The sequence below is a fragment of the Parus major genome, chromosome 5 (assembly GCF_001522545.3).
Source record: "Parus major isolate Abel chromosome 5, Parus_major1.1, whole genome shotgun sequence".
In the NCBI taxonomy this organism is placed as follows: domain Eukaryota; kingdom Metazoa; phylum Chordata; class Aves; order Passeriformes; family Paridae; genus Parus; species Parus major.
In genome coordinates, this window is record NC_031774.1 from 6251702 (window position 1) to 6263556 (window position 11855).

At 59.2% G+C, this 11855-nt stretch overlaps 2 protein-coding genes across 2 annotated transcripts; one reads left to right on the forward strand and one right to left on the reverse strand.

Annotated features, from left to right (window-relative positions):
- Nucleotides 1-3412: 3412 nt before the first annotated feature.
- MPEG1 (macrophage expressed 1) lies at nucleotides 3413-5901 on the forward strand. The gene has a single exon (XM_015632262.3). The coding sequence runs from the start codon at nucleotides 3514-3516 to the stop codon at nucleotides 5668-5670; it is 2157 nt and encodes a 718-aa protein (XP_015487748.1). The 5' UTR covers nucleotides 3413-3513; the 3' UTR covers nucleotides 5671-5901.
- Nucleotides 5816-11855, reverse strand: DTX4 (deltex E3 ubiquitin ligase 4). The gene is made up of 8 exons (XM_015632263.1): nucleotides 11142-11855; nucleotides 10257-10318; nucleotides 9971-10132; nucleotides 9799-9860; nucleotides 9367-9519; nucleotides 8536-8697; nucleotides 8167-8256; nucleotides 5816-7929 (listed from the first exon to the last, which is right to left on the reverse strand). Exons 1-8 carry the CDS (start codon nucleotides 11747-11749, stop codon nucleotides 7696-7698), a joined length of 1533 nt encoding a protein of 510 aa, XP_015487749.1. The 5' UTR covers nucleotides 11750-11855; the 3' UTR covers nucleotides 5816-7695.

The window sequence follows — 11855 nt, forward strand, 5'->3', positions numbered from 1 at the left end:
AAGGTCCCTTCACACTCAAAACCGTTTTGGGATTCCATCATCTCTCCATGCATTTATTTTGCATCATTTCCTCTAAGATTTAAATTCTCAAATTTAGATCATTTGTTAAAGGAATAATTTTTAAATTATTCCAAGAGTAAAAAGGGGAGCATCAAACATGCAAGAATGATTCATATACCTATACCTATATATATAAATCATTATTAATTTGAAGTCTATTCCCTCATCTTTGTCCTTTTTTTGCTTTCCTGGAAAACGTTATGATCCCAGAGTCTCTCCAAGATCACTGGGCTTACTGGAAGGTTTGCTCTGTCAGAGAGCCAGGGGGGTTTGCAACACTCGTTCCTCTGCATCTTTATCCTTTAACCTTTCGCTTTCCCTCGGCACACCGAGTCCTCCCCTGGAACTCGGATCCATTCGTCGGGACATCGACTTCCCCCGTTTCCCCCGGTCGCTCCGTCCCCGGCCCGTCCCCGCCGCCCGCTCGGGGCTCTCCCCGTTCCCTGCTCGGGGATGTCCCCGGCCCGGCCCCGCTGCTGCCCGGGCTCCCCGGGGCTCCCCGCCACTGCCGCTCCCGGCACAGCGGCCGCGGTCCCTGCCAGGAGCGCAACCGGGAACGGCCCCGGCCGAGGGTCCCGTGGCTCCGCACGGCCGGTCCCCGTCGTTGTCCCGGTCCAGCTCCACGTCCCGGTGCCGGTCCAGCTCCACGCTCCGGTGCCGGTCCAGCTCCACGTCCCGGTGCCGGTCCAGCTCCACATCCCGGTGCCGGCGGAGCCGCGGGAAGCGCCCGGAGCTGCAGTACCGGGTGTCCCCACAGGGCGGCAGCACTGAGGGTGTAGCAGCCACCGCGCATGCGCAGCGTTGTCGGGGCGCTAATAAATCCCAATTTGAGTGAATCCCAGATCCCGAATTTCGGGTGTTCCAGCGGGAGGAGCGAGAAAGAACTCCGCATAAACAGAGCTGTTTCTAGGTTCTTCGTACAGATCATCTTACCTAACTTTTCCAAGCCCTTTATTGTTTTATTTATATACACAAAGCGTTGTATTTTTATTTTCATGCCCTATGGCTCCATATTCAGAACTCCTTACATTCTAAAATCTTGTCTATAACACAGCAGATTTGTCTTGAAATAAACTAATAGTAATTTTGATATAAATAAAATTGAGAATCTTTATACTTTCTACTATATTACTCATAAATGAATTTTTAGGTATTTTGGGGCTATAACCTCCATTTTTTGGGGGTATCCCACCTATTCCCCCCTCATTCCCCACTCGCTGGCTCCACCACCACAGACATTGGGGTTCCCCAAATGACATGACAATATCACCTCCCATACTCACCCACCTCTCTTTTTCCTCCAAAGAAGGCACAAAAAAGTCCAAGTGCCCTCACCAGCAGCTCGGTGCTTCAAGCACTTGGACATAGCCCCAAAAAAGGGGGGAAGAATCGAGGGCAGGGCAGCCCCCCAAAGTGTTGGAGTCCCCCAGCTCCTGTCCCACAGGCTGGCAGCTGCCCCATGGCACAGGAAGTGTCCCCAAGGATGGTGTCTCGTCTTCTCCTTCAGGCTCCACCATGTTCCCCCCACTCCAGGCAGTGAGCTCCTCAATTCCAGATGTCTGAACTCTTCCCAAGGCTGCTGCCACAGGGAGATCCCTGGGAGGCTCCCGGACACGGCTGGGCTGTGGTGGAACCTGTGCTCCCAGAGCCACCTGACAGCTCCTTGAACTGCTCCTGCACATCTGGCCCAGCCAGGGGAGCTGAAATAAAGCCTGGAGATTTAAAGAATTAACTGGAAACACAACCCCAAACCTCACTCACTAGATGGTAAAAAGGTGTCTCTGTTTACACACATCCAGGGAAAACAGCCCCTCTGGAGAAGTGTTGTATTTCCTTTTGCATCAGTTGAACTGGCACAGCTGCCAGCTGATGCCATTAAATTCTCCATCCCCAAAATCCCTGGTTACCCTTGGCTGTGGGGGTTTTACTGTCGTAGTTAGGAGGCATCCCTGGCCAGCTGCACTGCCCAGGAGAGATGCCATGGGACTGATGGGAATCACCATCAGAAGCAAGGCAGGAATAGGTGAATTCAGAGCACCACCTCAAAATGTTGGGGGAAAAAAGCCTGTAACATTCCTCCATGACACAGTGGGTAGGTTTTAGGTGGGGTGACCACACAGCCTACATGTGCTAGTGCAGGTGAGAATCCCTGCACAAGGGTTTTCCAGCTACTCCAGAGGAGTGAGTTCCTGTTATCCCTTCACCCCCCAACTCCTGGCATTATCCCTCCCAAAAACACAGACACCTATGGTCCCTCTGTGGAGGGGTAAAACGGGCTCGAGGTGAGAGACTTCTCCAGGTCAGGCTGCACTTGGGATAAGCAGTTTATTATTTAGGTAAAGGGTGGAAGAGATCCGTTTACACTGCCAGCCACAATGTAAACGTGCTCAAAGAGAGAGACAGAGAGTGGAGAGAGGGGTCTGAGAGCATTAGGGTGGAAGGTAATTAAAGGGGTAGAGAGAGAGAGGGGAAAGAGGGGGTAAGAGAATAAGAGTGGGAAGTAAGAGAAGAGATTAAGAGAGCAAAGTTCTTGGTGCAATACATTATATCTTTTTCTATGGTGAATATTCTAATTCCGAGTAACCAACCAGTACATGACACACGTTCTATAGAATTTACATATAGCCTACAAGATCTACTACATTACCAAACAGTGTTACATTTTAAACTCTAAAAGCTGCTTTTCAAATTCTTCTCTTGCTGCTTCGACCTTTGGATTCACTTATCAGCAGAAGGGTATTGTTCTATCAACAGAGATTCTCCTTCAGCTGGCTAGGCTGTTGTTCTTTGGTTATATAGTAACTAGCACTCAGTATCCTATGGCTCAAAGCTAGCTTTCATTTCTATTTCGATTCTAGGTTTCATATTCTCAGAATCTTTTGCTAAACAATCATATTCATAAGGTTTCCCTGTTTCATCTTCCCCAACACCTCTGCCTCCATCACAGCTGTCACTTCAGCCTCCTCCCAGGCAGAAGTGTCCTGGAAAGAGGAACTCAGGAACAAAACCAGGGGAAGTGAATCTGTCTGTATGGAAAGAGTCGCAGTTTTCACAGCAGAAACTTCCTTAACTGTTTATTCCCCCAAACCTGCAGCACCTGCCCTGTGCTGCTGAAAACAGAAGCCCAGCCAGGCACCAGCTGGGCAGAGCTGGATCAGTGTCCTCAGCACCCGTGGCTCAGCATTCCCAAGCAGGAGGTGCTTTCTCCAGCTGGAGACATGGCAGACCCCGGGGGAAGGGCAGGAGTGGGGCAGAGGAGGCTGCAGAGGGCCCCTAATGTGGGGCAGAGGGAGGGACAGACACCTTCCTGCTCCCCACCCCCTGGTCGTAGTTTCCACTCTGTCATTTGTCACATGTCTCAATTCTCACTTCTCCTTTCCCTTTTGTCAATTCCCTCAGCCAGCTCATTTTCACCGCTCCTGTCCCACCACTCGGACTGGTGAGGGCCCAGCCATGGGCTGGGGGCTCTGGGGGGTCTTGCTCACCTGGGCACTGCTGGCATGGGTGACAGGGGCTGAGCAGTCCCAGGAACTCTTGTCCTCTTCAGGGTTTGGGGTGTGCAGCAAGAACTTGAATCTCTCACGCCTAGAAGTTCTGCCGGGAGGGGGCTGGGATAACCTCAGGAATTTGGATATGGGCAAAGTTATCAACCTGGGCTACTCACAGTGCAAGACCACAGAAGATGGATCTTACCTCATCCCAGACGAGATCTTCACTATCCCCCGCAAGCAGAGCAACCTGGACATCAACTCTGAGATCATCGAGTCCTGGAAGGATTACCAGAGCATCACCTCTGCCTCCATCAACCTGGAGCTGTCACTCTTCTCCTCCATCAATGGCAAATTCTCTGACGACTTCCACCGCACCAAGACCCACCACGTGAGAGACCAGGCTGTCACCACTCGGGTGCAAGTCAGGAACCTGGTTTACACTGCCAAGATCGACCCCGAGGCGGCCCTGGACGAGGCCTTCAAGAAGCAGCTGCTGACCATCGCCAGCCACCTGGAGAACAACCAGACCCAGATGGCCGATTTTCTGGCCGAGGTGCTGGTGGTCAACTACGGCACCCACGCCATCACCTCCGTGGACGCGGGAGCCACCCTGGTGCAGGAGGACCAGATCAAGGCTACCTTCCTGAAGGACAGCTGGGCCACACGGAACACCGTCACCGCCTCGGCCGGCGCGGCCTTCCACAGCATCGTCAGTGTGGGAACCAAAGAATCCCTGGACTCCAGCTCTGCCTTCACCAAGCAGTACCTGGAGAACCGCACCAACTCCAGGGTGGAGAGCATCGGCGGGACCCCCTTTTACCCAGGCATCACCCTGAAGACGTGGCAGGAGAGGATTCAAAACCAGCTGGTGGCCCTGGACCGCTCGGGGCTGCCCCTGTACTACTTCATCAAGCCGAGCGCAGTGCCGGAGCTGCCGGCGCCCACGGTGAGGAGGGTGGCCCAGCGCGTGGAGCTTGCCATCCGCCGCTACTACGCCTTCAACACCGCCCCGGGCTGCACCGACGCCTCCTCGCCCAACTTCAACTTCCACGCCAACACCGACGACGGTTCCTGCAAGGGCACCAGGGCCAACTTCACCTTCGGGGGAGTCTTCCAGGAGTGCGTCGGCCTGGGCGGTCCCGACACCGGCGCGCTGTGCCGGGCGCTGGAGCAGAGGAACCCCCTCACCGGGGCCTTCTCCTGCCCCGCCACCTACACCCCGGTGCTGCTGGGTGTGCAGGAGCGGGAGGAGGGTCACAGCCACCTGGAGTGCCACAACAAGTGCACCTTGGGCATTTTCTGCCACCGTAAGTGCCAGGACGTCTTCTGGCTCTCCCGGGTGCAGTTCAGCGCCTACTGGTGCGCCGCGAACGGGTCGGTGGCTCCAAACTCGGGATACCTCTTTGGGGGGCTGTTCAGCACCCACAGCACCAACCCTAACACCGGAGCCCATTCCTGTCCCTCGGGCTACTTCCCACTGAAGCTCTTCGGCGAGCTCAGAGTGTGCGTGAGCCAGGATTATGAGCAGGGGACCGAGTACGCGGTGCCCTTCGGGGGCTTCTTCAGCTGCCAGGCGGGGAACCCCCTGGCTGGGCAGCACCACGGCACGGCTGAGGACCCCCACGCCAAGGGCTGTCCCCCGGGCTTCAGCCAGCACCTGGCACTCATCAGCGACAGCTGCCAGGTGCAGTTCTGTGTCCAGGCCGGCCGCTTCACTGGGGGCTCGCTGCCTCCCGCCCGCCTGCCCCCCTTCACCCGGCCCCCCGCCAACCTGCCGGCCGTGGACACCCTGCTGGTGCGGGACGGGGACAGCACCTGGGTGAGGGACGGCCAGAGCCACGTATGGCGGCTGGCACGGCCGGAGGAGGTCCAGAACGTGGCCGAAATCGTCAGGGGCCGGGGGCTGTCAGGGGGAGAGGTGGCTGGGGTCACCGTGGCCGTGCTGGCGGGGCTGGCTACCGTCCTGGGGACAGCCTGGTACGGCCACCGGCGCTACAGGGCCAGGGGATACCGAGCGCTGGGCACAGGGGACAGCCCGGCCCCTGCCAGCCCCGAGCACAGCACGGTGCTGAACGTGGGCGAGGGGTACCAGCAAGAGCCGGAGGGGACGGTGCCCTGAGTGCCCCCTCCCCTTGTACCCCAAACCCAAAGGAAAAGGAAGGAGCAGAGGGGCCCCGTGGAGGGTTATTTCCCAAGTCCTGCATGCTGCAAGCTGCAACCCCTGTCTCCATGTATATCTATCGGGATAGATATACACACGCATGCAGAGAGGCACGGAGCAGTTTTATTTCAGCCAGCAACTCATCGTGTAGTCAACAGAGCATTAAAAAAAAAGGAAAAAAAAAAAAAAGTCACGTTGTGGAAAGACTTACTCACAGTAAGAGCCATCGGGCTGGCACCGCGGAGGGTGGGGAGCTCTCCCCCTTCTCGCCCGGAGGGTTTTGCATAGCTCCAGTCAGGCTTTGTCTGCACTGGGGAAAACCCAGGGCGTGCGTGGAGGAGAAATCACACCGCTGAGAGCCCCCCGACAAGGGGCGTGTGCCCGGGGAAAGAGGGTTTCTCCCTTGAGGTAGAAGGTAACAACCCACGCTGAGGGCGGCTGGTGCAAAGGGACATCAGGGGGACTCGCGGTGCCCACAGTGCCCCTGGCTCGCCTGGCCACACAGATGACTGACAGAAGACAACGGAGAGGCCAGGCCGTGCAGGGACCGCCAGAGTCCCCTGCCATCCGCTTTATTGACCCCCAGCCCCTCCACGGGGTGGCCGCGGGGGTGACGGAGCCTCCAGGCCACGGAGAGGAAGAACAGCAACGACAACAGAACGATGCACAGCAGGACGGGCCCCCCTCCCAGCAGCACGGAGGGCCAGGGACCCCCCAGCACCCGGCACAGGTGGCTCCAGGAGCCCCCATGAGTCCCTGGTTTGGGATGGAAGGGACCCCACAGACTCTCTCCTTCCTAACCCCTGCCCTGGGCAGGGACACTTTGCACCAGCCCAGGGTTCTCCAAGGCCCAGTCGCCCCGGAGGGCTGACAGGGACCCTCAGAGCCTTGGAACACACTTCCCCCACCCCCATTACCCACACTCTCCTACCCACACCACCCTCCTGACCCAGCCCGTGCCAACCCCTCACCAGCCACCTTCCCATCCAAACCCCCCCAAGGCCTCTCCGGGGGCAGGAACGGGGACACTTCTCACCCCACCTGCACCTGGCCCCATGGGGACCCACAAGTGACAGCCCTCCCGTGGGGCAGAGCCCTGTCGGGGTTGGGGGCCCCACAGCCCCTGTCCCAAACCCAAGCACCACTGTGCCCAGCCCCAGCCTGGCTGCAGCACCACGTTCTCCCAGGCTGCCCCCCCAAATGCCCCCCCTATATGTACATATATACGACAAAACCCCAAAACACGAGGTATATAGAAATTCCAACGTGGGGACGGCCCCATACGAACAGTTCAAGGAACCCACTGCAGGGGGGTGGGATGTCATTGTCCCGCCCCACACACACTTCCTACCACCCATCAGCCCCTCCCTGGCATGCAGAGGCAGGGGCAGCCCAGACAAGGGGACCCTGCAGGGCACAGCTCAGACACAGCCAAAAGGAGCAGGGGGTGCAGGGCTGGGGGAAACTGAGGCAGCCCAGGGCCCCCCAGCCTCCACAGACACAGGAGACCAGTGGGGAGGTACCGGACAGAACAAACAAACAAACAAACGTCAGAGCGACGAGGCAGAGCAAAGGGGACTCCCGTGGCCCCAGCTCCCACCCCAAGCCAGGTCCCAGCCCCAGGTGGGTGTCAGGGGTGTTGGGTCAGGCTGGGACTGGCACAGATGAGGAGAGAGGGGAGCCTGGCACCCCCCAAGCCCTCAGCACAGTGACAGCGAGGACAGGACACCATCCAGAAGGGTGGCCAAGCCAGCCTGAAGTCCCACAGCTGTGTGTGGGGATGTTCCCGCCCTGCAGGAGTGAAGGGGATGGCCAAAAGAACCTTCTCCCACATTCCCAGCCAGCCTGGAGCACTGCATGGCTGCCACTGGGAGCAGGGGGCTCCAGGTGTGCCCTGAAAAGCCCCCAGGCAGATATCTCCAGCATCTTTATCCTGGTGGGTGCCGGCACAGGCAACCCTTTCCTTGCCTCCTCGCCACGGTCTCAGTCCTTCTCCTGCGCCAGGCTCTCCTCCGTGATGCCCTGGGCTGCCAGCTCAGCCAGGACATTGTCCAGGTAGTTGATGTCGGGGTAGCCGTGGCCAGTGAGGTTGGAGCCGAACTCTGTTTTGTGGTGGATCTCATTCCAGATCACCGTGTCCGACTCGCCCGTGGTGCTGGAGGTTCCGATGGCGAAGATCAGCCGCCGGTCCCAGGCCACCAGCAGCAACTTCAGTACCTGTGGGGCCAGGAATGGGGTGGGCAGCAAAGCAGGGCAGCATGGGCAGCCCACAGGCAAGCCCTGCTGGAGCATCCCAGCCCAGCCTCCTGCCCCAGCCAAAACAGGTGGACCAGGCTGCCCAGCCTGTAAGAGAAGGTCACAGGGCTCCTGCTGGATGGGCTGTGGGGAAAACCCACATTCCCTTGCTTAAGCCATGTTTGCCTTTCCCACCCTGGCATGTCTCAGCCAGCTCACCTTCCTGCCCTTCTCACTGTCTGGCAGGTAGCAGTGCCGGGGAAAGCCACGGGCCGTGAAGCTCTTCCCAGGGTTTGGATGCTCTGGTCCCTACAATGTGGGAAGTGGGAGAAGAAAACCGTTCTGGAGCTCAAAAGGATGCTCTGGGCACAGGGCAACACCCCAAGCCTTGTTGGGCACTAATGGCCACCATCCTCCCGCCACCAAGCAGACAGGGACAGCACTTCCATGCAGATACACCCCAGACTTCCCACAACATCCTTATGGACAAGCAGCTCCTGAGTCAAGGCACGAGCTGCAGAGGGACCTGGGCGTGATACAGCAGTGACAAGGGCCACCAGCCCCTCCCCAGGTGCCCCCCCAGCCCACCTGCACCCCCGGGGGGATGTTGTAGATGATGCGGATGGTTTTGCAGTCGGCGTGGCCGGGCAGCGCATGGGGAATGATGTGATATTCCATCTTCCCGGGAGGCTGCGTCCCTGTCTTCACCCCATAGATGGTTTTGCAGGTGGGACACTGCAGACTCCCATCCTGAGAGTGGAAAAAGGGTGACACAGTGAAACCAGTATCTCCAGCATCGAGCCACGCCAGGCACTGAGTCCTTGAGCAGCACTGAACGCTGCTTTAATTGGGAAAAACATCACTTCAAAAACTCTCGGGAACCTAGGATAGGGCTGGGAGAATTCACTACCCAACTCCAACCAAAAACCTGAGCTCTGTGTTTCTCTTCCACATGTTTTCCAGTCCTCACTGCTTTCCCTAGCTCTGAATTGGTGGTTTGTTTTCCTTTGTTCTTTCAAAGAGGGAAATACAATAAATATTGAAAATCTCCAAACAGTGCATTTTCCAGGGAATGTCAAGCACGAGGGGTATTGGAAAAAACCCTCCTGTGGCTGGAGAAGCACTGCCTGGCACCAAATTCCAGGTAGCTCTGCTCAAACATGCAGGGATCAAAGTCCACTCCGGCAAGGAAAACAAGCACATAAAACCAGGCATAGTGGGGGGAAACACACCCACACTACTCTGAGTTCTCATTTAGCAGCCCCCAAGTGCTTGCTGCTGACAAAAATTTAACTCTGAGTCAGGGTGGGAGCTGAGAGTCCTCCAGGGCAGCCAGGCTGGAGTTCTGTCCCATGGAGAGCTCGTGGAGCTCAGCAGAGGCAGCTGAGCCGGAGGTCCCCCGGGGCCACAGCCTCTCACCTTGTTGCCGTTGTTGTACATGGCCACCAGGCAGTGGAGGTGGAAGACGTGGCTGCACTTGACCAGCTTCCCCACGAGGTCAGGCTTGACAGCCGGCTGGGGCCCCTTGTAGCCAGAGGGGGCAGAGAGCCGCTCCATGCAGATGGTGCAGTCCTGTGCCGGAGGGGAGGACAGGGATCAGAGGGATGCATGCTGATGGGCTGCCCTGCTCTCACCCAGGGACCTGCAAGGGCTGTGCACGCAGTCCCCCCTTTTTTGGGGACAGGGCAGAGCCACGCAGGGCACTGGGATATCCCTGCACGTGGCATTGCGTGTGTCCCCAGCCACTCATCCCAGGGCAAAGCTCATCCCAGGGCAAAGCTCATCCCAGGGCAAAGCTCATCCCAGGGCAAAGCCCCCCACGACACTCGGGCACAGCCCCACCGCTCGCACCTCATCGGGCGGATGCCGCACCTTCTGCAGGTACTTCTTCAGCACCTCCTCTGGAGTTTTACCTGCAGGAGAGCGAGAGTCAAAGGATGGGAGAAACCCACTGCCAGGGGCAGCCGAAGGGATGGGGGACACAGGGGAACCAGAAGGGCAGGAGGGACAGTCTCTCTCTTACCTTTCTTGGCCTGTTTCTTGGTGGTCTTGCGGCAGGAGTGGGAGATGCCGGGGATGGACTGGATCTCACTCTTGCTGACGGGTGGGGGGTGCAGCACCAGCTTGGGGGGCCGGGTCAGGCACACGGGCAGCCCGGCTGCACTCATGAGGATCCCCGTGATCCCTGCACAAGGAGGCAACAAATGGCACTGAGGAAAACCAGCAATACCCCGAACCTCAGATGCTCTCCAAAACCTGCCCCACTGGGCTGTTTGTCCCCCCCACACCCACTGCAGCCCCATCCTCACCTGCCAGTGCTGGGTTGACAGGGCTGGAGCCAGTGAGGTTCTTCACAGGAACGGTGGGGACCCTGGGGGGAGCCAGCAGACACCAGGTCAGGACAGGCAGGAGGCACCCACATCCCCACAGGGCCCAGGGGCCACACAACAGTTGCCTGAGCAACTGCACAGGCCCTGGCTGGAAAGAGAGAATCCCCTGATGGGGCAACGTGCCCCCCCTGCCCCACCACCGCCTTTTCTCTGGTGCTTTAGAAACCCTGACTGCATCTCCATTCATGGCCCCTTTTTGTCACAGCTCCCCGGGCCAGTCTGTTGTTTCTTTTCCTCTTTTCTCCTACGGCCACGTCACAGTTCTTTCCCCCCCTCCCCTTGGGGCTCTCTTCCATGGGAAAGTTTCCCGGCAGGTCAGGAGCGAAGGGAAGGGGGAGGATGGAGAGGGAGAGGAAAGGGGCCAGGCTGCGACAGAAGGCTGATGGCAGAGCCAGACAAAGGGGAGAAACAGGCCCATTAAATGTCCACCCCATCACAAAAAAACGTTTTTGGAGGGTGGGGGTCTGGAGGGACCCCTTCTCATGGGGCCTGAATGGCTTTTCTTTGGGCCTTTTGCAGTCCCCCACCCAACCCCTGACTCCAAGAGAAAGAGCAGCCTCAGCCTCTTCATTGAGATGCAAGAGCCACCCCATCCCTACTCTGGTCCCCAGGCACCTGCAGGGAAGGCGAGGGGCCCAGCAGAACCCACTGCCCTCCATGGGAGGCTGGGGACCACCAAGGTGTCTCCCACCACTCCCAGGGATGACAGACCCCTGCAGTGGGGGCTGCAGCCCCTCTGTGCCCTGGGCAGGGGGAAAAGCCTGTGCTGTCCCTTTCTCCGCCCAAGCACCCTGTAGGACTCACCCGGAGGCGATGAGCACGCGGGACTGGGCGATGGCCAGGCGCTGCAGGTGGCTGCGGTTCAGGGTGCCGAGGCTGGGCCGGGAGCCTTTGCCGCTGCCCACGCCGGGGGGGCTGCCAGAGGCACTGGCCGAGCTCAGGGCGGGCGTGCTGGCCGCCTGCCGCCGGCCCCCCTGCGCCGCCAGCGGCTTCAGCGAGCCGCGCACCACGGCCACTCCGTCGGGCGCCTTCGGCCCCGCCGCGGGCAGCGGGGGCTTCGGGGCGGCCGGCGGCACGGGGGCGGCTTTGCGGGGCTGCAGGGTGGAGGTGCCGGGGCCGGCGGAGGCTTTGACGCTCATGACCAGGAGGCACTGGGGACAGGTGCAGGCGGGGACCGGCGGGGCCGCCGCCGCCCCGGGGCTGGCCGGCCACGACTGCGACTTGGGCAGGGTGCCCGACACCAGCGGGTAGACCATGTCGAGGCGGCGGCGGACGCGGCGCTTGCGCTGGGTCTGCCGGTTGATCTGGCCCATGGTGGCAAAGTCGATGACATAGCAGAAGCCGATGGCGCTCAGGTCCACCCAGGGGTGCTGCTTCTCGTAGGCGCGCTGGATGGTGATGCCCACGTCCATGTCGTAGGGCGTCCACGTCCCGCTGTCATTCTCCCACTCCCAGACGACTCCCTTGCCCGGCGCCGAGGACGGGTCGTAGTAGCTGCGCCGGACAGGCCGGATGGTG

Coding starts and splice junctions, on each gene's coding strand:
- DTX4 (XM_015632263.1), bottom strand. CDS start 11,749: ATGGACGTGGGCATCACCATCCAGCGCGCCTACGAGAAGCAGCACCCC. Junction 9,520..9,798: donor TGCGGCATCCGCCCGATGAG/GTGCGAGCGGTG, acceptor CCTCCGGCACAG/GACTGCACCATCTGCATGGA. Junction 8,257..8,535: donor ACATCCCCCCGGGGGTGCAG/GTGGGCTGGGGG, acceptor CCCACATTGTAG/GGACCAGAGCATCCAAACCC.
- MPEG1 (XM_015632262.3), top strand. CDS start 3,514: ATGGGCTGGGGGCTCTGGGGGGTCTTGCTCACCTGGGCACTGCTGGCA.